The sequence below is a fragment of the Phaseolus vulgaris genome, chromosome 8, assembly GCF_000499845.2.
Source record: "Phaseolus vulgaris cultivar G19833 chromosome 8, P. vulgaris v2.0, whole genome shotgun sequence".
Taxonomy (NCBI): domain Eukaryota; kingdom Viridiplantae; phylum Streptophyta; class Magnoliopsida; order Fabales; family Fabaceae; genus Phaseolus; species Phaseolus vulgaris.
This window is the reverse complement of record NC_023752.2, coordinates 4,137,698-4,161,210: the sequence shown is the minus strand read 5'-3', so window position 1 is coordinate 4,161,210 and position 23,513 is coordinate 4,137,698. Positions and strand designations below refer to the sequence as shown.

Sequence of the window (23,513 nt, the reverse complement as noted above, 5' to 3'; positions counted from 1 at the left end):
CAAATTCTTAAATTTGGTGTGTCAATATATACCATTCAAGCTGTTAAGAACCCAATTATGAGTTCATGATTAGAAATAAGCTAGCAATCAATAAACATAAGTTTTATAAAAGAATTATTCGAAATTGAAATTAAAAAAAAAACATTAGAATTGATGAAATTAACTAACGTAATAATCATTGGTAAAATAAATAAATATTTATCCTATTAAAAATTAGTAGCAGCCAAAATGTTGTGGTTAGTGAAAAAGAGTAGTACCAAAACAACAAATTCATGCACCTGAGAAAACGTAGCTCCTAGTTATACCATTAGATACGTTGTTCATGACCAGTTTTGTGGTCGAAATGGGGAAGGAACTGTGAACAATGATGAGTGTTTGGATAATTTCGAGGACACATATATAAGGGACACATTCGTAATCAAATAAACTATTTTTTAATATCACACTCATCCCTATGTTTCTCAGATAGCATTTAGATTACAGCTGCACGAACACGTGGCAGCTTCTGAACTGCTGATTTGTATGCAAAGTCAAAAGAAGGCAACAATCTCCATGCAGCATGTACTTGTACTTCTTTATAGTATGTGTAAAAAGTCCAAACATTTATCCAACAAAAAAGGACCAAACAAGCCACCTATTGTTTCCCACTAGCACTAACTCCACAACAATATTGAATCAACTCAACAATTCCTTCATCACTCTGCTTTTTTTTTTCTTCCCTTTTGACTTCAACTCCCATCATCACTTCAATCCACCCTCACTTCCGAACGAAAAACATGTTTTTGTACTTTCTTGCATGTACAATGTACAATGTAAGTGAACAACCTAAGGAAATATGGATAGAGGACTGTCATGAATCCGACATATCCACTAGGGCTTATAAATATATTTGTGTCTGTCTCTATCTCAAATCATTACCATTGATCAAGATAAGATTTGGGAAGAGAAACAATGGAGCCACAGAGAAATGGTGCTTCTTCGTTTACCAGTGCTGTGAGTCTTGACCAGCTTGGAGTGTCCTCTGTACCCCACCGTTATGTTCTTCCACCATCACAACGACCTAGCCCTCATCTTCCAGTATCCACCACTCCTCCCATTATAGATTTGTCTCTTCTTTCTAGATCAAACATCAATGAAATTCGAATTGCCTGCATGGAGATTGGTTGCTTTCAGGTATATATAGCAACATTTTAAATAAACAAATATTTTATATATATATATATATGATTTCACCAATTGTTATTACAAATTCTTGTACCAAGCTTACACATGTACATGTGTATCCACATTTACATTGATTGTGCTGTGGAATAATAGTTTTTCAAGACACCGTTGCTTAGAAGTGAGTTACATTTAGAGAGACAATTTTCAGTGCAAGGTTAGGTTCTAGAAAGACATGTGTAACCATGGTGACTTTCACTATATATTTACAGAAGACTTTAATTTGTGTAGGTTATTAACCATGGGATTGATCAATCAGTAATAGATGAAGCCCTAGAAGTCTCAACAGAGTTCTTCAACCTTCCTAATGATGAACAGATGCGTTTATTTTCTGAAGATGTTCACAAACCTGTTAGGTATGGAACAAGCCTTAATCAAGCTAGGGATGAAGTTTACTGCTGGAGAGATTTCATCAAACACTACTCCCATCCAATTTCGGACTGGATTCACATGTGGCCTTCAAATCCGTCAAATTACAGGTATAAGGTTTTTGAAATCTCCATGAGAATTTTACTAACAAAATAAAGGTATAATATCAAACTATTTTCGAAATAGACCTATTTTAATAAAAAAATTGCTGGTGCCATGATGAAAGCTTCTCTTGATGTATAAAATATACAATTCACAGACACACACAACTTGTGTTGTCAGGGAGAGTATGGGAAAGTACGTAAAAGCTGTGCAAATTCTACAAAATCAACTGATGGAAATGATTTTTGAAAGCCTGGGGTTGGACCGCAGTTACTTACATGAAGAAATCAATGGAGGGTCGCAAACACTTGCAGTGAATTGCTACCCTGCGTGTCCAGAACCTGGTCTCACCTTAGGTATCCACCCTCATTCTGATTACGGCTCCATAACTGTGCTGCTTCAAACCCGTTCAGGCCTAGAAATCAAGGACAAAAACAACAACTGGATGCCCGTGCCTTTTGTGGAAGGAGCACTTGTGGTGCAATTGGGTGACCAAATGGAAGTTATGAGCAATGGACAATACAAGAGTGTCATTCACCGAGCAACGGTTAACGGGGATGAGAAGAGGTTTTCCATTGTGAGTCTTCACAGTTTTGCAATGGACAGAAAGATGGGTCCTGCACTGGAACTTGTTGATGAACAGCACCCTAAGTCCTACAAGGAGTTCTGCTTCAGGGAATTTCTGGACTTCATATCCTGCAATGATATTGCAAAGGGTAGGTTTCTTGACACTTTAAAGCTGAACAAACCCTAGAGATATTTAGAGGGTCTAAACCCATCAATAGCAAGCTGTTTGTTAGGGGTTGTTTTATGAAGTGGTCTAAAGCAATAGGCATACAAGTATATGTGTTTTTTCCCTTCTTTTTTTCTCCCTTTAGCGTGTGGCTAGCTATGGATCTCATATAGTATGTACTTGGAATAAAGAAAATATATAAATAAAGTTCAGCTTTTACCAATGAAAGACACCAACATCGCACACAGATTGCCATAATATTGAAGTCCTCGATCTACATTTCTCACCATTGTTTTTCTGGATAATATGTAAAATTGGCCTTTAAAGAAGAAACAATGAATTCAAACTTTACCCGGATTTTCCCTTCGTTTCTCCTCTTCTTTTCTTCATTGCAGAAAGCCTTTGTGTGGCAGGCTTGTAAGATGAACACTCCCTAACGTTCTTGAAGCCTAATATATAGCATTCTCCCATAGTTAACACGTGGAGAAGAAGCACATCGTGGAGGGTCGTCTACCCAACACGTAGAGAACATATTTTGGTTACTTTTCTTTTCTTTCTCGTGGAGGCTTCTCAACTCAACACGTAGATACACCAATTCTTTATTTATTTATTTTAAAACAGTGCCCCTATTTTCTTGCATTATTCTATCTGCCTTTTGTTAATTCTTAGCATCTTTCTCCCACACTTCTTTTAAGTATTGCGTGTGCGCCTCTCACACACATCTGTATCGACATTGACATTTGTAGAATACTTATCAGTGAACTGTTTAATTCAAAAAAATATTTGTTAGATTTTTGAAAATTCTAAAGGTGTAAATACAATAACTTTCTAAAAAACTTAAATTTATTGTATAAATTTTTATTATGATTATAAAAATAAGAACAAATTTTTTTGAACCCGTCATGAAAAATATTTTTCTGCCCTCAAAAGAATCTGAAACATACTTTTGCACATAAATATTTATTTTGAATTTATATAATTTAAAATTATATAATATATAAATGTGTATCCCTATTCTACATTTTAAAAATTATACATATCTTCGTGTCCGTATCTATATATGTAGTAGCTCCCTACTCGAGTTGAAACTGATCCTAACTACATCCATAATCAAGAACACAAGTGTCTTCTTTCCTCCCACATACATGCCCTTACATTTTCTGCCTATAACACTTATTTGGATGCATCTGACAATGATGGTGTGGTTGTTCTACTGCGGGATCAACACAACCAACACACTCAGACAAACACAAGGCCACCACCACCGTAGTCCTGTGGTTGGTTCTAACTTTTTCAGGTGTTTCACAAGCCAACAAGGAGAATTAGTTTCAGGAAGAGATTAACGGTATAAAAGCCATTGCACAGGTATAACTTCATTCATCGTATCTGATTTAAAAGAAAAAAAAAAAGTAACTCGTAAAGAAAAGGAAAAATTTATCTTGACAACTCATTTTTTACTTTACAATTGTTTAACAAGTTCAAATAATAATGATATATTAAATTAACTTATTTAATTGAAATATAAATTAAATTATTAAATACAAAATTAATAAAATTAATTATAAAGAAGGAGGGTAAATTTGGGTAGAAGCAATTACTCTAAGCAACGGCACCATTGCAGTATCATTTAAGAATAATAAATGATAATTTGACAATTATTGTATATAACTCTTGATATATGTCATTTAAGAAGATAGTTTGATAATTATTATTGATATGTTTTAATATGATAGGTTTAGAAATAAATATATAATAAGAAAAATTATAAATAAATAATATTAAAACATTATTATTGGAAGTTGTAATATGTTGTATAAAAAATTTGAGTTGGAAATATATTAAAATCGTCGCCCTGTATCCACCTCAATTACAGAATAGATAAGATCAAATTAAATTTATAATACAAATGTGTAGAAATTTCATCTCATAAAACCTTTTGTAATATTGGGTTAAATATAAATTTATTTACCAAAATAAACCTTAATAGGCAAGGAATAGCTTATATTTGGTCAGATACATTATAAACATTCTTTTATAAACCTCATTCTTAATATATATGAGATAATCATGTATATATTGACTGTCAGCTTCTAATAGTTTGCTATATTATTAGTTTTTTATTATCTTTTTTTATTTTGTTAACAACTAATCAATTAGTATAATTCTTTCTATTTAAAGATTAATTATAATTTTTTCTATCCATACAAATAATTCTTCTTAATAAAAAAAACCACTTAGACAATAAAATTGTTTACATACAACAAAATTTTAAAAAAAAGTTATTTTATAATTACTTTTAATAAAAATATTTTTATAATTAATAACATGTTTTTACTTTAGTAGTTATTAGAAAACTAATTGTTATAAAATTTCAAATATTTTCATCTAATAAAACTGTGAACACGCGTTGCTAATATTAATAATATTAATAAAATTGATAATATTAATAATATCAATAAAATTAATAATTTTTAACGATTTACAAAGTACATTTCTTTTTTTACACATTTTAACGATATAATAATTTTTATTTTTTAATATATATATTATCTTTAAAGAAATAATATACTTAATTGTTTTAATAATTTAATAAATAAATTCATTAAAAAAATGTTATATATTATAAATTGTAGTAAACTTAAATAGATTCATGAACATTAATTTTTGTTTGGTCTTCTATTTAAAAAAAAATATTATTACAAAATTATAAGATTATCATATATTAATTCAATATTATGTATTAATTCAATAAAGTTACAATTATTATAAATTTATAATGCAATATCTAAAGAAAATACAAACTTTTTAAAATATTTAAAAGTACCACATAAGTATGACAATATCAAGTTAAAAGATTTGTATGTGGGGATGATGTGATCACCATCTCAAATTTGCTTTCAGCATGACTTGTTTTTTTAGTAGATTAGAATTTGATTGAGATTGGAATGTGAAATTGTAGATATGGTAGATGTTGTAGAATTTATATTGGTTTTGATTTGAAGAAGTCAATTAATGTATTTGAATAGTTCGATGAATCACTTAAAGTGTAATGTTTGATGAGTATTGTTTATTTTTTTATGATTTTGGTTTAGAAAGCATATGTGTGTGCGCGCACACCTGTGTATAGATTGACATAATAACTCAATAATAGTACTTGAAAAAATATGAACAAAGTGGTATCTATTTTGATGTTATATTTTGTAAAGTTATGATTGTGAAATTTTGAAGGAAAACTTGAAAGATAACACTTTGACACATTTTTGTACTGCATGTCTCGTTCAAGCGAAAGATCCTTACTCAAGCTAGATCGATGCAGTGAGTTTTGGGTTGTTTCAAAATCTATTCTCGCTTAAGTGAAAATAGGATGAAAAATAAGGTGTTTTTCAATCCATTTTTGCTCAAGTAAGAAGAGAGATGTATTTTTGAGAGAGATGTATTTTGAAGTAAGAAGAGAGATGTATTTTGAAGTACTGTACAAATATATATATATATATATAAAAAAAAATTAATACATCTTATATGATTATATGTGAATAAAATAAGGATATTACATTTTTTCCTTGGTAGGTACATTACGGACATATTTCTGCAATAAAATAGTTTTTTTCTAGTGAAAATTGAGAAAGGAGAAATATGTAATAATTAGTTCAAACGTTGTGTCCACCCACCACAAATGCCATTATTGGTGGATGAATGGTCGTTGAAGTGATCGTAAAAAGTCATGAGACGCAACAATAATTTTGAAAACTATTCATAACCTATGTCCACCTGCATCTAAACTCATATCATCATCTTTAACTCAATCCATCTATAAATATTGCAGTGCAAAGCGATCAAAAGCCACATCCACCAATCGAAAATCATGAGCTATCCCATTATTATATATCTCTTTCATTTCTTCACTGCGTTTATTTCTCTGAGTCGCTCCCTTTAGGATCATGCGATATGCCATGGTGATCCATTCTAGTGTCTCAAACCAGTGACATAGGTTTTGGTTTATGAGCTAGCATGGAATGTTTTAAGTTTTCATTGTTTAATGATGAAATGATTATCAGTAACCTGTTCATGTTTCTTATCACTCTCTTATTTTGATATGTTTTTCATGAAAATTCTTGTTGTTCAACTCCTTTGTGATTGCATCAGTGGAAGAATTTGTTTTCAGTATATATATTTTCATACTTTGTTATGATCATCAACAATATCGTGATTTTCATTATTTTTGTTGCTGATAAGTGAGAAAACAGAGAAGGAAGCAAATAATAGTGAATATATATTATAATGTAATAGCATCTCCAAAAGGTCCTAACGAACATGAATGGATAATTTGATACACTAGTATGGATCACTTTTGCGAATATCACATCACAAACTATGGTGTTATGTTGGTAAAAACTGCAAGGGAATTCATGGTGTAGGAAAGAGGTTTTTCCTAGAAAGGATTTTCCAACACAAGGTGAAATGCTGGTATGCACAGGTATATCATTTCTTCTTCGAATATCATTTCTTGTTACGAATGATAAGTAGTTTTGAATGGTTGGGATATTTCTTAAATACTTTATTTTTTTTATTTTTTTATTGATAAAAAATATCATTTTTTATTACGAATATATTGATGTTGATGCATAGGAGGAAAATTAAACTTTAATCCAATGGAACTTTGTAATATCTCCAGTACCAAATTTCTAAGAAAATATATCCAGACAAACATACACTTAAACTATTTCATAAAAAAATAGTTTTTTCCTTACAAACAACCATAAATGTACCATTTTTTGAAATATCTTTATCAAAAGAGATTGATGCAATTAATTTGGAGGAAAATTAAAAATAAAAATACTCCTTAAAAATTGGAGACATGAATTAAAAAGTATTTTGTAGTGCGTGTATAAGGCACAGAATTTGTGAGACAAATTTTAAGTAGTCATTTTGGAAAAGGTCACCAAATAGTTAAATACAAAAAATAAATAAATTAAATTAAATTAGTTATTGTAACAAAGTCCATAAAAAAGACTCAAAGATACAGATGTGAGTTTAAAAATGTTAGTACAAAAAAGAAATGACACAAGCAGCTTCTAAGCCCAATAAAAGAGTCTTATAATAGATGTTCAACCTAAAAGGTAAGTAAAGTGAATTTATCTTATAATTAACTAGTACCAATTCTGACTTTGGCATTGGAGCACCTTTCAGGTACACACACTCATCCGTGAAAGGAGACCGAGACCAAGAACTGAGACATCTAGTTGACCTAGCCCAAAGAAGTGAGAGTCTACAAGTCATATTCAGGTCCAAATCGAGAGGTCCAAACCGAAAGCCCAGACCGAGAGGTCCAAGCCAAAAGCCCAGACCGACAGTTCACACCGAGAAAGAAGACCAAGAAATCAACAACCTCAAAAGAAAGAAGATTGTTTCTAGGCCCTTGCAAGAACAAGTTTATTTTTGTAACCATAATTGCAAAGAAACATACAATTAAAGTGACACTCTAACATATTTTGGTGGCGATTAATTATTATGAGTGATGGTTATGTACCACAGAGAAGGTGGAAGGTCTTTAAGATATGTGCAAAGAATCGTCTTATTAGGTCTGGTTTTCTTTTTTCCCACTATCTCCACTGACTTTAATATATTATTGGATTGAAAAGTTATTGTACTATCGGATGGTTGAGAAGGCCGAGAAATTGTGCAAAGTCGAATAACTCTCTTAAAATCGAGGACAGACAGTAAACTCGCAATTAACAGTAATTAAACTAGTTTAGTTATAATCATTATTAAAGCACAATAGTGCCCTCATTTGGACCCAAAAGCAGATCCATAACAGTTGTGGCCCATCCAAAAGGTACAAATATCCAAAAGGTTTTTTTTTCACTCTCAACTCATCGGCATATCGCACTCGGACTGACTTGATCAACAAAGTACCTTCGCAGGTACCCCCCCCCCCCCCCATTCGGCTTGGAGAGAGGAAGAACCAATTGGAGACCATGCCTAGAGGTCAAGAAGACCAGAAGACGAAGACTCAAGGAATCACTCTATTAGGATTTCAACCTTGTAAGAACATTTTTTGCGCCCACTGTGGGGTCAGGAAGAAACCCTTCAGAGTGTCCACATGGTAACGACGAGGAATATGACAGGCAACGAAAAGAATATGCAAGGAGAGGTATAGACCAGCCCAAAAAGAAACCTCTCGGTCAAGGAAGAATTCACCCAAGTAAATTCCTGTAGAGAGCGCGTCAAAGAAACCTCTCGGCCAAGGAAGAATTCAGCCACATGAATCCCTGCCGAGACTCCGTCAAAGAAACCTCTCGGCCAAGAAAGAATTCACCCAAGTGAATCCCTGCCAAGAGACTCTCAAAGAAACCTCTCGGTGAAGGTAGAGTTCACCTACGTGAAACCCTTCTCAGATTTCAATAAAGAAGCCTCTTGATAAAGGTAGAATGCACCCAAGTGAATCCCAATCGAGAGTCCGATAAAGAAACCTCTCGGCAAAGATAGAATTCACCAAAGTGAATCCTAACCGAGAGTCCGATAAAGAAGCCTCTCGGTGAACGTAGAATTCGTCCAAGTGAATCCCTCCCGAGAGTCCAATAAAAAAACCTTTCGGCAAAGGTAGAATTCCCCCAAGTGAATCCCTGCCGAGAGTTCCACAAAGAAGCCTCTCAGTGAAGGTAGAATTCACCCAAGTGATTCCCTACCGAGACCCCGATAAAAAAAAACCACTCAGTGAAGGTAGAATTCACCCAAGTGAATCCCTTGAACTCGCCCATCCTTTTGGGCATAGGGACGCGAGAACCAACCGAGTAATCAACCGCTTTTTGATAAAATCTGCCTCCAGCAAGATAAGGCGACCCCAAAAAGCCGTATAGTGCAGGAACGCTCACATTTTTAAGAGTTTGATAAAGAAACCTCTCGGCTAAGGTAGAATTCACCCAAGTGAATCCCTACCGAGAGTCTGATAAAGAAGTCTCTCGGTGAAAGTAGAATTCACCTTAGTGAATCCCTTACGAGAGTCCGATAAAGAAACCTCTCGGCGAAGGTAAGATTCACCTACGTGAATCCTTGCCGAGAGTCCGTAAACAAAACCTCTCGATGAAGGAAGAATTCACCCAAGTGAATCCCTACAGAGAGTCCGATAAAGTAATCTCTCAACAGTGTGATGTCCACTTGATTATTTAGGCGTTGAGAATCATAAATGAAAATGTGATTTGTCAAGTTCAACTTTCATATTTATTTTGGTTTCATGGTCATATGTACTACAAAGAGTTTCTATACTTTCGAGTTCCATATTTATGCAAAAGTAATGTAAGTTGTTCCCTTCCACTACTAGGCTTTTCTCGATTATCCATCATTCTTGCTCATAAAACTACAAGTTAAAAGGTTTGGCATGCAAAACTAAATCTTATACTCGATACCTAATACCTCTTACCATTACCGTTAGCGTTACCTCTATTGCTACTGTTACCGTTACCGTTGTCATTACCATAACTGTTACCGTTATCGTTATCGTTACCATTACGGTTAGCGTTGTCGTTACCTTTAGCGTTAACGTTACCGTTACCGTTACCATTATTGTTATCGATATCGTTATTGTAATTGTTATAGTTATCAATACCGTTAGAGTTAGCATTATCGTTACCGTTATCATTATCATTATCATTATCATTATCGTTACCGTTATCATTATCATTATCATTATCGTTACCGTTACTGTTACCGTTACCGTTTGCATTACCATTACAGGTATCATTCTCTTTACCGTTATCGTACCGATACAGTTACCATTACCGTTACCGTTATCATTACTGTTATTGTTACTGTTACTAATACCGGTATCGTTACAATTACCGTTATCGTTACCCTTACCGTTATAGTTACCGTTATGGATGTCTCATAACACAACTAGTTCGATACTAACGTACTGTTACTGTTACTGTTATTGTTATTATTACTGTTACCGTTGCCGTTACAAATGTCTCATAACCCAACTAAGTCAATACTAACGAAGCTCTCGTAAGTATTTCATCGTTGTCTAAGTTTACTAATTTATGTCTTGTGCTTTACCTTCTACTTTTTTAGTAAAGGTTGGAAAGTTTCATGTGGCAGTGTGAGGTCCACTTGATTATTTAGGTGTTGAAAATCATAGACGAAAATGTAATTTGTCAGGTTCAACTTTCATATTTATTTTAGTTCCATATTTATGCAAAAGTAATCTAGGCTTTTCTTGGTTATTCATCATTCTTGTTCATCAAACTAAAAGTTAAAAGGTTTGGCATGCGAAATTAAACCTTATACCCGATACCTAATACCTCTTACCTGATATCTGATACTTGATACTATCGTTATCATTATCGTTACCGTTACCATTACCCGTTCCCGTTCTCGTTCTTGTTCCCATTCCCATTCCCGTTCTCGTTTCCGTTCCCGTTCCCGTTCTCGTTACCGTTACCGTTGCCGTTGTCGTTACTGTTGCCGTTATCGTTGCCGTTGCCGTTATCGTTACCGTTACCGTTGTCCTTACCGTTATCGTTACCGTTACCGTTGTCGTTACTGTTACCGTTGCCATTACCGTTACCGTTGCCGTTGCCGTTACGGTTACCGTTACCGTTGCCGTTGCCGTTACCATTACAGTTGTCGTTACCGTTACCGTTGTCATTACCGTTACAGTTGTCGTTACTGTTACTGTTAGCGTTTCCGTTCCCTTTACCGTTGTCGTTACCGTTACCGTTACCGTTACTATTCCTGTTACCGTTGTTGTTACCGTTACCGTTCCTGTTACCGTTACCGTTCCCGTTACCGTTGTCGTTACCGTTACCGTTGTTGTTACCGTTACTGTTCCATTACCGTTACCGTTACCGTTATCGTTTTCGTTACCGTTACCGTTACCGTTGCCATTACCATTACCGTTACCGTTGTCGTTACCGTTACCGTTGCCGTTGCCGTTACCGTTACCGTTGTCGTTGCCGTTACCGTTATTGTTGTCGTTACCGTTATCGTTGTCGTTATTGTTACCGTTACGTTGCCGTTAAAATTACCGTTACCGTTACCGTTGTCGTTGCCGTTACTGTTACCGTTGTCGTTGCCGTTACAGTTATCGTTGTCGTTACCATTACCGTTGTCGTTATTGTTACTGTTACCGTTGTCGTTCCCTTATCGTTTTTGTTACCGTTACTATTATTGTAACCATTGTCGTTACCGTTCCCGTTACCGTTACCATTCCCGTTATCGTTATCGTTACCGTTACCGTTACCGCTACCGTTCCCGTTACCGTTACCGCTACCGTTCCCGTTACCGTTCCCGTTACCGTTCCCGTTACCGTTCCCGTTACCGTTGCCGTTACCGTTACCGTTACCGTTAATGTTACCGTTGTCGTTACCGTTAATGTTACCGTTACCGTTGTCGTTATCGTTACCGTTGCCGTTACCGTTACTATTCCTGTTACCGTTGTCGTTACTGTTCCCGTTACCGTTACCATTCTCGTTACCGTTACCGTTGCCTTTACCATTACCATTGTCGTTACTGTTACTGTTATCGTTGTCGTTCCCTTTACCGTTGTCGTAACTGTTACCGTTACTATTCCTGTTACCGTTGTCGTTACCGTTACCGTTACCGTTACCATTACCGTTACCATTCCCGTTTCCGTTACCGTTACCGTTACCGTTGCCGTCACTGTTACCGTTACCGTTGTTGTTACCGTTACCGTTAACATTGTCGTTACCGTTGCTGTTACCATTACCGTTACCGTTACCGTTACTATTCCTGTTACCGTTGTCGTTACCGTTCCCGTTACCGTTACCATTCTCGTTACCGTTACCGTTACCGTTGTCGTTGTCGTTACCATTATCGTTGTCATTACTGTTACTGTTATCGTTGTCGTTCCCTTTACCGTTGTCGTAACCATTACCGTTACTGTTACCATTACCATTACCGTTCCCGTTTCTGTTACCGTTACCGTTGCCGTTACTGTTACCGTTACCGTTGTAGTTACCGATACCGTTACCGTTGTCGTTCCGTTACCGTTACCGTTTCCGTTACCGTTACCGTTACCGTATCGTTCCCGTTCCCATTACTGTTACCGTTATCGTTACCGTTACCGTTGCCGTTGTCGTTATCGATGCCGTTGCCGTTTCCGTTACCGTTACCGTTACCGTTGTCGTTACCGTTATCGTTGTCGTTACCGTTACCGTTGTTGTTGTCGTTACCGTTACCGTTACCGTTACCGTTGTCGTTGTCGTTACCGTTACTATTGTCATTACCGTTACAGTTGTCGTTACTGTTACTGTTAGCGTTGTCGTTCCCTTTACCGTTGTCGTTACCGTTACCGTTACCGTTACTATTCCTGTTACCGTTACTGTTCTTGTTACCGTTCCTGTTACCGTTTCCGTTACGGTTACCGTTGTTGTTACCGTTACCGTTAACATTATCGTTGTCGTTACCGTTACCGTTGTAGTTTGCGTTACCGTTACTTTTACCGTTACCATTGGTGTTAGCGTTACTGTTGTTGTTTCATTACTGTTACCGTTCCTGTTGTTGTTGTCATTACCTTTACCGTTGTCATTATCGTTATCGTTACCGTTGTCATTTCTATTACTATTACCGTTACCGTTGTCGTTACCGTTTTGGTTACCGTTTCCATTACCGTTACCGTTATTGGTTTCGTTACCGTTATTGTTACTGTTGTCATTACCGTTACCGTTGTCGTTACTGTTACCTTTACTGTTGCAGTTACCGTTATCGTAGTTGTTATCGTTACTGTTATTGTTGTTGTTACCGTTATTGTTGTTGTTCCGTTACCGTTACCGTTCTCGTGGTCGTTGTCGTTACTGTTACCTTGGCGTTATCGTTACCGTTGTTGTTCCGTTACTGTTACCATTACTGTTACCGTTGTTGTTACCATTACTATTACCGTGTTGTTGTTGTCATTACCGTTGTTACCGTTGTTGTTGTCGTTTTGTTACCATTGTCGTTGCCGTTACTGTTACTGTTATCGTTGGCATTACCGTTACCATTGTCGTTCCATTATCGTTACCGTTGTCATTGTCATTATCATTACTATTGTTATTACCGTTACCGTTATCATTGTCATTACCATTACCATTACCGTTATCGTTACTGTTGTCATTACCGTTACCATTTAAGCGTTGAGAATCATAGACAAAAAAGTGATTTGTCAGGGTCAACTTTCATATTTGTTTTGGTTTCGTAGTCATATGTACTACTAGAGAGTTTTTATATTTTCGAGTTTCATTTGATGTAAAAGTAATGTAAATCTTTCCCTTCCACCATTAGTTTTTTTCTCTATTATCCATCATTCTTGCTCATAAGACTAAAAGTTAAAAAGTTAGGCATACGAAATAATATTAAAACTGATACTTGATACCTAATACCTCTTACTTGATATCTAATACCTGATACAATCGTTATCGTTATCATTACCATTATCGTTACCTTTATTGTTACAGTTACAATTACTGTTACTGTTATTGTTATCATTATTGTTACCATTATCGTTACTATTACTGTTACAGTTACTTTTATCGTTACTTTACTGTTACCATTATCGTTACTCTTATCGTTACCGTTATCATTTCTGTTATCATTAAGTTACTGTTATTATTGTCGTTACCATTACAGATGTGTCATAACCCATTTAGGTCAATACTAACGAAGCTCTGGTAACTAATTTTATTTATGTGTTGTTCTTTAACTTCTGCTGTTTGAGTAAAGGTTGGAAAGCCTCATCTGGAAATTCGAGGTCCAATTGATTATTTGGGCGTTAAGATTCATAGACGGGAAAGTGATTTGTCAGGTTAAACTTTCATATTTGTTTTGGTTCCACGGTCATATGTACTACTACATAGTTTTTATATGTTCGAGTCCCATTTGATGCAAAAGTAATGTAAATCGTTCCCTTCCGCCACAAGGCTTTTCTGTGTTATCCATCATCATTGCTCATAAATTAAACCTGATACGTTATACCTAATACCTCTTACCTGATATATGATACCTGATATTATCGTTATCGTTTCCATTACCGTTACCGTAAACCCGATATCCTAAACCATATACCATGTACCTTATACCTGATACCTAATACTCGATACCCTACACATTATATCATATACCCCCAAATCCTAAACCACAAACCTAATACCTTAAACCTGATACCATAAACCATAAACCTAATACCATAAACCTTAAACTCGTTACCTGATGCCCTAAACCTGATACCCCAAACCCAATACCCAATACCCATATTTGATCCTCGATACTCGATATCTGATGCATGCTACCTTACCCAAAACCTGATACTAATTCCTACCATCTACCTGCCACCTGCAACCTGCAACGTACTACCTGTTACCTATTACTTGTTACCTGCTATCTGTTACATGTTACCTGTTACCTTCCTATTTGTTACTGATAAGTATCTAATTTCAGTAATATTTCATATTAAAATAAAGGCTTTTATGAGTATTAATTGCTAAAATATATATAAAATAATCCTTAATTTTTGAAATTTTTACCTTTTTACATATTTTATGATCTTTATTTGAATAAGAATATTTTATTTCCAAATTTGATGTTAATTTCATATATTTAGGGAAGAATGGAGAAGATTGGGCTAAAGATGAATAATATAAGTTAAAAGGAGAAAGCTAGAAGGTCCCAAAACGCACAAACGCATAAAAGCACAGAAAGCCCAAATTAGCATTAGAGCATCTTACTCAAGCGAGCTATATCTCACTTAAGCAGGAAAGCGCCAGAACCTTTGGGCCATTTTATGTTTTAATCAACAAGCCCATTAGCGCGACACAAGAAGTCACCTAACCCTAGCAAATTAGGTTAAATAGGGGGCTTGAGGCTCAACCCTAGTGTGCAATATTGAAAGGAAAATACCAATGAGTGACTTGTAACCCAAATGGGAGAATAAAAGGTGCTAAAAGATGTGTGACTAATTCTGCCTAGTGGATTTGGGAGTAATTTGTTCAATCTCTTATGTATGGAGGTGATATTTAAATATGATATAATATTTTGTTCTTGATTGATTATTGGTATTGTATTTTTTTTTCTAATGCTTGATATAGAATCTTAAATTTGATTGGAAAATATTTTTATGGTTCTTACCTAAACAATAATACTTAACATATTTGAGTGTTATGAATAAATTTGAAATGTTAATTGTTATTAACGTCTGAGCTTGATTCTAAGTTGTTTTTATAAATATGTAACGATATTTAGGAAACATATTTAATAATTTTATATGCGAGGAATTGATATAAATGAATTTAATACGGACATCAATTTCAATCAAAGAACATAATGTTAACATGTTAATCAAAATACATGAGAGTGAGAAAGATGAAACCTAATCCCTATTTTTACAACTTGAAGCAACCAATTGTTTGTGTGTTTTCTCATTAATCATCGCCAACATAACACTTTCAACACACTTTTTGTTGTTTTGTTTTATATTTAGCGAACATTGTACTTGATAATTCAACTGCTCCTTGTGAGATCGATATCCGTCTTTAGGAACAAATTATTACTTCTGACAATGTGACACACTTGCTGCTACCTTCTAACTGCTACGTGTTACCTACAACCTGCTACCTTCTTCCTGCTACCTGCTACCTGCTACTTGTTACCTGCTACTTGTTACCTGCTACCTACTAGTTGTTACCTGTTAAATGTTATGTTACTTGTTACATGTTATGTTACCTACTATGTTACCTGCCATCGGCCACCCGTTACATGCTATTTTTTACTTGTTACATGTTATGTTACCTACTACACATTATGTTACATACTACCTGTTATATGTTAACTGCTACCTACTATCTACTATTTTCATTCTATTATTTGTTACTTACTACATGTTATCTACTATCTGTTATCTGTTACATCTTACCTGCTTATCACCTGTCATTTGTCACCTGTTTATATTATTTAATTTAATTATATATATATATATATATATATTTGTATTGTAAATTTATGAAGAAAGGAAAACATTAATTTGCCTTCAAGATGTTTTTCTTTAATATAAATTACAACGTAATTTACATATAAATTTATCACAAAATTATGAAACATAGATATTCATAAATTTATAATAAAATTTATAAAAATATAAATGCATCTTAATATTTAAAAAATATAAATACAAATAAGTTTACAATAAATTATAATATTATAATATAAATTTATAATTTATAATTTATTTTAAAAAAATACAAATATACATACTCTTTCATTTTAATTTGAAAAGGTTGTTTTCACTATTTTTATGAAAAAGCTTGTCTAAATAAATTAAAAGAATATGACCTTTTTAAAAAATAGTATTGTCAAAAGATTAATCAAATCAAATATGCTCTTCATTGATGTTACTTTTTATGGGTTGAAGATGAGAAATGCAGTAAATTATGGTAGTTAGTATTTTTTTTTTAAATGTTACTTAACAATTAATATGATAATCTTCGGTGACTTGTATAATTAATTATGTAGACACTAAAATTCAATATCTAAATGTTAATTAATGGAATATAAAATTCATTTCTTTTTTTTTATGCATCTTTCCTCGTTCTCACTCACTCGTAATTAATTTTCTATTAATCTTTTCTTACATTTCACTCATTATGAATTAATTTCAAATAATTGAAGTATTTTACTTTAATTGACAATTTAATTAATTGACTCTTCTAGGCGACACGAACCATGACCAAATACAAATACGTCACCGTATTTGTCACGTTTCCACGCGATTTTCATTCAAAAGAAAAGAAGCACAAATAAGCGACGCCAGCGAGGTTGCATTTAGATTTCGATTCCTTCGTGCTTCCGATTCTTCTGAAACTCCAGGTGAAGCTTCCACCCAGGACCTATCTCCGGCGGCATCTCCCCGATCTCCGGTGAATCTCCGGTCCTCATTTTCTTCCCTCGAAATGAATCCCGAGTAGTACGTTCATCTGTTCCCTTTTCCTTCGAATCGTGTATGATTTGAGTGAAGTTTGTTCCTTTTTCGCTTTTTATATGTTCCATACCAAAAGAGTATGTGGGGTGGGAGTTAAATTGGAGAATATTTGTTTGGTTCTGTCAGCATCAAATACTGTTGCCGTGAAACCCTAGATTGATGTGTTTTTATAAATTTTGATCCGCTTGGTATATTTTATCCTTTTATTTTTGGGGGATTGTTTTTCAATCATGGGTTCCAATTCGTTTTTTGTGATCGCTGTGTTTGTCTTTATGATTGATTTTGAAGTGCGGAGTTACCGTGGTCTTGTTCCCTGTTGATTTCTAAGAGTCGTTTGAGTTCGTATGATTCCATTTTTCCTTTGCCCTGATCAATACCTGTCATCACAAACTGAATTGACAATTGAACTGCGCATACTGTTTGGTAGTTTTATTTGTGTTTTGCATGATTTGAGTAGCAGCTAATTGGGAGAATCATCAAATTATGTTAAACATGTGAGCTTAGAGGAAAAGGGAGAGGTTATCTACAAGGTTGTTAGTTGTTAGATTGATATGGGAGTTCACTTCTCACATCGGAAGTATGGGATTTGGATTGGTGCTTATATGGTGTTGGGCTATTCCATTTATTAGATAAAACAACAATAAGGGAAAAAGAAAACGACGCCTTGTGTTATATTGGTTTATAGATCTTAATGAATCGAGACAGTATGATTGGTTTTCAATTTAACTGTTATCTAAATGTTTGTGTGTGAAAGAGAAATGGTTGCTTCCGTCTCTGATGCATAGTCTATTATAGGAGACAAAAGTTAATATGATGTGGTTATTGTTTGCAGTGATTATCTGTTCAAGCTCCTTCTTATTGGAGACTCTGGTGTTGGTAAATCATGTCTTCTTCTGAGATTTGCAGTAAGCTGTCAACCTTTTTTATACTACTTAATTATTGTTACTACTACTCTTTCGGTTACATCTCTTGTCTAAAGAATAATACCGTCCATTGCGTTTGCTGTAATTAAATATGGTAATTGGTAACAAACTACAACATCTTTATAAATGATAGCTGATTCCTTGTTTGAGGTTCTAGTTCTGTTGGAGCTCTATAATACCTAAAAGAAAAAGTGAAATATTGAATTAGTGGACTAGCCTTTACTTGCTATGTGTGTAAGAACATACGTTTTCCCCATATATAGAATGGTCACAAATATTTATGGTTCATCATTTACCGTATCATACATGCTTTTAAGAAATTATAAATAAATAATACCTTTTTGTTGGGTACTTTGATGGGAATTTGATAACTGAGTAGAAAAATATGGAGATCGAACTCCTTATAAGCAGAGTTGCCCTCTATTATTGAGACTGAAAATGCAGAAAAAAGAAGGAAGATTACAAAGTAATTCGACACTGCAGATGCACTGAATCCCCTTTTCATAACCTATTATTTCCTGTTGGATTATGCTGAAAGTAATGCGACCACCTGTTGTTGGTTTTGGTGTGATTTGAACAAGTGAAATTGACTTTTGTAGAATGTCTAATAAAAAAATAAACGTGGAAAACAGAATTATTAACCTGTTTTGGTTCATTAAGTGGTTATGTGAATTTCACTAAACTGGCAAATGCCGAAGCATACAGCCAATGTCATGAAATATTTCTGTCATTTAGTCTACTTTTTAGAGATTGTGATTGTTATACTCATCTCACTTTCTAACTTACGTAGCTTCACGCTGCATGATGGTAGCCCTTGGTTCTTCAAGATGGTACATTGTAGCTTAATTGAGTAATTTGGATTAACTGTATAAAAATTTCTATATTATGTTACAGGATGATTCATACATAGAGAGCTACATAAGCACCATTGGAGTTGATTTTGTGAGTACAATACAAAGACTACAAATTTTTAGCTAGAACTGTTTGAAGCATTGTCTAAACTCATTTCATGTCAAATTTTGTAGAAAATACGTACAGTTGAGCAGGATGGAAAGACCATCAAACTCCAGATCGTATGTATCTGATTGACTTTGTCCTTTATCTATTGATATTAAGTTGTCAGCGAGCTTGACCTATCATTTTTCATTGTTTTGTTGGACAAATATTTTTGCTTTAAGTCATCATGTTTCTGCACCATGTGGATTACCAAATTTCATAGTTGTATTGACAGATTTTTCTCCCTTGATTTTGATCTGTTTTGTATCTAGTGGGACACAGCTGGGCAAGAACGATTTAGGACAATCACCAGTAGCTACTACCGTGGAGCCCATGGGATCATTGTGGGTGATGATTTTCTTGGCATGTGCATTTAGATATTGATTTCCCCTTTGTAGGTGCATCCTTTCCTTGCATACTTTACTGACTGGTTCCTCTGGCAGATTGTTTATGATGTGACAGATGAAGAGAGTTTCAATAATGTGAAGCAGTGGCTCAGTGAAATTGACCGCTATGCAAGTGATAGTGTTAACAAGCTTTTGGTTGGCAACAAGTGCGATCTGACAGAAAATAGAGCTGTGTCATATGATACAGCTAAAGTATGGCTTTGATGCACATCCCTTTAATTTTTTTCGGATTAAGCTTCAAGATTTTGTTCACACTTAGTGCTGTCGCCGAGTGATATTACTCTTATATTACTTTTTGGGCTACCCTTACCCTACCTTTTTATATTTTTATCTTTTACAGGCATTTGCAGATGAAATAGGCATACCTTTTATGGAAACAAGTGCAAAAGATGCTACAAACGTTGAACAAGCTTTCATGGCAATGGCTGCTTCAATCAAGAATAGGTATACATTCCTGACTGTTTCTAACTTAATGGATATTCAAGAAAATTCCAAAATTTTAGTGCGACTTGATGGCCTTAGAAGCAGGCCCAAGAAATAGTTGTTGCCTATCTACTCTAATGAATAATTATACTGTAGCTCATATTCTTTACATTAGAATACAAGCAAACATATGGTACTCGACTATTTTTATGTCTATGCTGGAATTCTAAGCATTCCAATTTAAGCCATACCTGCACTTACCTTGACTGAATAACTTGGTCCCATATTGTAAGGAGGTTGACTAGGTCAGGCAAAAAGCCATGGCCACTTGACCCTGATGAAATAATTTTGAAATCCAAATCTCCATTGATAGTTTGAACTAAGATTAACCCCAAGGACTAAGAAGCTCCCTTCCATGTATTCAAATGCTACTACCCAAGGGAAGGGACACTCATAAACTTGTCAACCTGTAGTAGAGTCATGAGAGAACTTGACTTTTCCTATTCAGCTATGTAATGTCAATGTTCGTCAACCTGTAATTAAATGGTGGAGCCATCCATCACATTGCCATGTGATGTTTTTGTTTTTTTCCTTTAAATAAATAGCTTATGAAAAATGTATATGAACAAGTAATGGGTATAAAACTATATATATTAATTTTATGCTTTACCTTTCCTCTAATTTCCTAATGATGATTTAAGTATAAAAACAGTGATATATAGATCATATTCATAGAATTTTTCTTGTCAGGCTGTTAGTCCTTCCAAGCTAATCTGATGGTAAATTTCTTTATTGTGTGAACATAGAATGGCAAGCCAACCTGCAAATAATGCAAGGCCTCCAACAGTCCAGATCAGGGGACAACCAGTTGCACAGAAAGGTGGATGCTGCTCTTCCTAACCACAAGTAATTCAGATCCATTTTATTTTGGTCACTTCATGTAATATTTTTTTAATTTCACTAAATAGTGGACCGATGTCAGAATTTGTTTGTTGGTTTGAAACTGACCTAGATGACCATTCTTTGAATATACTTAATGATGTGGCTTGTGCAAAGTATATATTTTCCTACTGTTAAATATATATTACTAAACCATTTGGGACTACTACTTTTTGTTTATTCTGTGTGTGCTGTCATAGAACTGCATGAACAATTTGTTGTCATAGACCCGTTATATCCTCTGTTTCGGCTATATTATACTCCTACTCCACATGGCTACCGAAATAAATATTAAAATACTAGTATACACTATTTTTTTTGTTTGAAAATGATGTATAGAACTTGAATTGAATTTACAGAAGAGGTTTATATCCTTCTTTTCATAAGTTCTTTTTATCAGGATTCTATAAATCTTAATTAAATAAGAATAAATGCTGCAATGAGTTTTCTTTTAGGCTCATTCATTTAAAAGCTAATGTTTATTTATTTTATAATAATTATTTTAACATATATACGTGATTTTCTTTATGACTCTAACAATGAGTTATTATTTAAATATGATAACTTCGTAGTTAAGATTATGAATAAGTTATTATTTAAACTCATTAACGTACAAACATTAATTCCAACAATTTAAAGTAATATTAATTATATATTTATTCACAAGATCATGAATGATGAACCGACCACATTTATATATGTTCACCCTTGAAGAACAAGCCAAGCTGTTGGTTGGTTTTGTTCTTCTTTTCTTATTATAAGTTGGAGCAATGAAGCATAGCCATTAAATGTCCTTTGCTAGCTGTAGAAAGTGAAGGAATAATTCCTAAAGAAGTCTACGTCCACTTAAGGAGTTTACTTCTTTCTAAAGATGTTTCTTTATACTTAAAGACTAAGGATTAAAATTCTAGTTGTATACTTAAAAAAACAATTGTCTACTAATAATGCTATGTCAATAAAAAAAAAAGTGAATATACATCACCACAATCTCCAATCAAGACAGAAAGTTTAGAGTAGTTGCGGAAAAGGATAATCTAATGTGAAACAGAAAACTAGTGCAAATGCTGTTAGATTATGAAAGATTACAATTATATTGTGATATAAAAATTTATAATAATCATGTCTTCTACTTCAATTATATAGGTGCATATAATTTAAATTTCAAATCAGTTTCTTCCTCCCCTTTCGTGTGAATCTTGAAATTGTTTCATTTCATTCATTCAAGTGAACACTGTTTAAGGCACTTCCAGAAAAGGATAATCCAACTATTGTGCATAGTAAGTTTATTGAGTTATAAAAAAATATCACCAAATATAATTTTAAATGGATTCAAAATGAAAATGTATGATCAAATTAGTTAATTCTGTACAATGTTAGTTTTTAATGATACGAAACTTATATATGAAAATCAAATTAGTTCCTATTTTTTTGAACTTCAAAACAAACTAAAAAATTACATAACTAAAATGTTTTTTCTCTACTTTTTCATTTACACCTTAAATGTTTTTATTTAGATTATATATTTTTTAAAACACTTAATCAAATTATTACCACAATTACCATTATCCTTAACATTATATTAAATAAGCATACTCTTGCATTTATATCCATATTTTTATTACATTGTCATAATATATAATAAAAAAAGATATACTGTGATTACTTCAGAGGATATAAATTGGGTAATTAGATTTTACAAGTTATACACTTATATCCGTTATCAAATAAAATTATTATTTTAATTTGCCAAAGATAAAATTGTTTAATTAAAAAATGATAAAAAAAAAAAGTTACAAAAGTATATATATTCTTGAATAATGATGACTATTTAAGAAAAGGCACTTTTATTCTTATTGAAAAAATTATTATTATTATTACATACATGGTTTGTGATGTATTATAAAAATATGTGAATCATATCAAAGATTCAAAATACGATTGTAGAAACAAATAATAGTGATAATTTAAAAATACAGTCTAAAATAAGATATACAAATTAAAACAATGTATTACCATTAATAATAATTCTAGATATAAAAAATATATTAAGATAACTCGTTAATTATATATACCGATCTAAATTACGCAATATCGTTTGTTTTTCCGTTCTTTACCAAAATAACACAAAACAGAAAAGCTATACAATAACTTCAACATTTGACCTTATTTTTAGTACCACTATATTTCACATTATTATTATAATTTATAATTAAGAAAATAAAGAACCAGAGCAGTTTGCAAATTTTATAAAAGTTCGGTTAGAACATGAGTTTTAGAATAATTAAATCATCTTTTACCTGAAGAAAGCACACTGAAATATATTAATGATGTTTTAACTAAGATTAAGTTTAAAATGTTTCCTAATTCAAAAACCAGACATAACTAACAAAATGCTACATAAATGCATTTCAAGATTCGATGACTTCTTTTACAATATT

At 33.5% G+C, this 23,513-nt stretch overlaps 3 protein-coding genes and 2 long non-coding RNA genes across 5 annotated transcripts; 3 read left to right on the top strand and 2 right to left on the bottom strand.

Annotated features, from left to right (window-relative positions):
- Positions 1–415: 415 nt before the first annotated feature.
- On the bottom strand, positions 416–2,897 carry LOC137826844 (uncharacterized). The gene is made up of 3 exons (XR_011083596.1): positions 2,778–2,897; positions 1,971–2,388; positions 416–1,148 (listed from the first exon to the last, which is right to left on the bottom strand). It is a non-coding gene; the product is annotated as an uncharacterized lncRNA (long non-coding RNA).
- LOC137826843 (flavanone 3-dioxygenase 3-like) lies at positions 952–2,638 on the top strand. Its single transcript, XM_068632989.1, has 3 exons — positions 952–1,173; positions 1,453–1,700; positions 1,873–2,638. Exons 1-3 carry the CDS (start codon positions 952–954, stop codon positions 2,444–2,446), a joined length of 1,044 nt encoding a protein of 347 aa, XP_068489090.1. The 3' UTR covers positions 2,447–2,638.
- A 3,376-nt stretch (positions 2,898–6,273) lies between the features above and the next one.
- On the top strand, positions 6,274–8,006 carry LOC137827020 (uncharacterized). Its single transcript, XR_011083640.1, has 2 exons — positions 6,274–6,899; positions 7,613–8,006. It is a non-coding gene; the product is annotated as an uncharacterized lncRNA (long non-coding RNA).
- A 1,822-nt stretch (positions 8,007–9,828) lies between these two features.
- LOC137823556 (uncharacterized) lies at positions 9,829–14,669 on the bottom strand. Its single transcript, XM_068628742.1, has 10 exons — positions 14,561–14,669; positions 14,400–14,469; positions 13,916–14,003; positions 13,808–13,821; positions 13,349–13,525; positions 12,833–13,165; positions 12,414–12,782; positions 11,432–12,352; positions 10,784–11,245; positions 9,829–10,123 (listed from the first exon to the last, which is right to left on the bottom strand). The coding sequence occupies exons 1-10, from the start codon at positions 14,667–14,669 to the stop codon at positions 9,829–9,831; spliced, it is 2,838 nt and encodes a 945-aa protein (XP_068484843.1).
- Positions 14,670–17,132: 2,463 nt separating this feature from the next.
- LOC137823376 (ras-related protein RABD2a) lies at positions 17,133–21,241 on the top strand. The gene is made up of 8 exons (XM_068628483.1): positions 17,133–17,372; positions 18,220–18,292; positions 19,205–19,252; positions 19,336–19,383; positions 19,579–19,650; positions 19,750–19,905; positions 20,054–20,157; positions 20,943–21,241. The coding sequence occupies exons 1-8, from the start codon at positions 17,359–17,361 to the stop codon at positions 21,034–21,036; spliced, it is 609 nt and encodes a 202-aa protein (XP_068484584.1). The 5' UTR covers positions 17,133–17,358; the 3' UTR covers positions 21,037–21,241.
- The last annotated feature ends 2,272 nt before the right edge of the window (positions 21,242–23,513 follow it).

Coding starts and splice junctions, on each gene's coding strand:
- LOC137823556 (XM_068628742.1), bottom strand. CDS start 14,669: ATGGGTATTGGGTATTGGGTTTGGGGTATCAGGTTTAGGGCATCAGGT. Junction 14,004..14,399: donor TATCATATATCAGGTAAGAG/GTATTAGGTATA, acceptor TAATGATAACAG/AAATGATAACGGTAACGATA. Junction 12,353..12,413: donor ACGGTAACGGAACGACAACG/GTAACGGTATCG, acceptor TAACGGTAACAG/AAACGGGAACGGTAATGGTA.
- LOC137823376 (XM_068628483.1), top strand. Junction 19,651..19,749: donor GTGGAGCCCATGGGATCATT/GTGGGTGATGAT, acceptor TTCCTCTGGCAG/ATTGTTTATGATGTGACAGA. Junction 19,906..20,053: donor TGTCATATGATACAGCTAAA/GTATGGCTTTGA, acceptor TATCTTTTACAG/GCATTTGCAGATGAAATAGG.
- LOC137826843 (XM_068632989.1), top strand. CDS start 952: ATGGAGCCACAGAGAAATGGTGCTTCTTCGTTTACCAGTGCTGTGAGT. Junction 1,174..1,452: donor TGGAGATTGGTTGCTTTCAG/GTATATATAGCA, acceptor TAATTTGTGTAG/GTTATTAACCATGGGATTGA. Junction 1,701..1,872: donor TCAAATCCGTCAAATTACAG/GTATAAGGTTTT, acceptor TTGTGTTGTCAG/GGAGAGTATGGGAAAGTACG.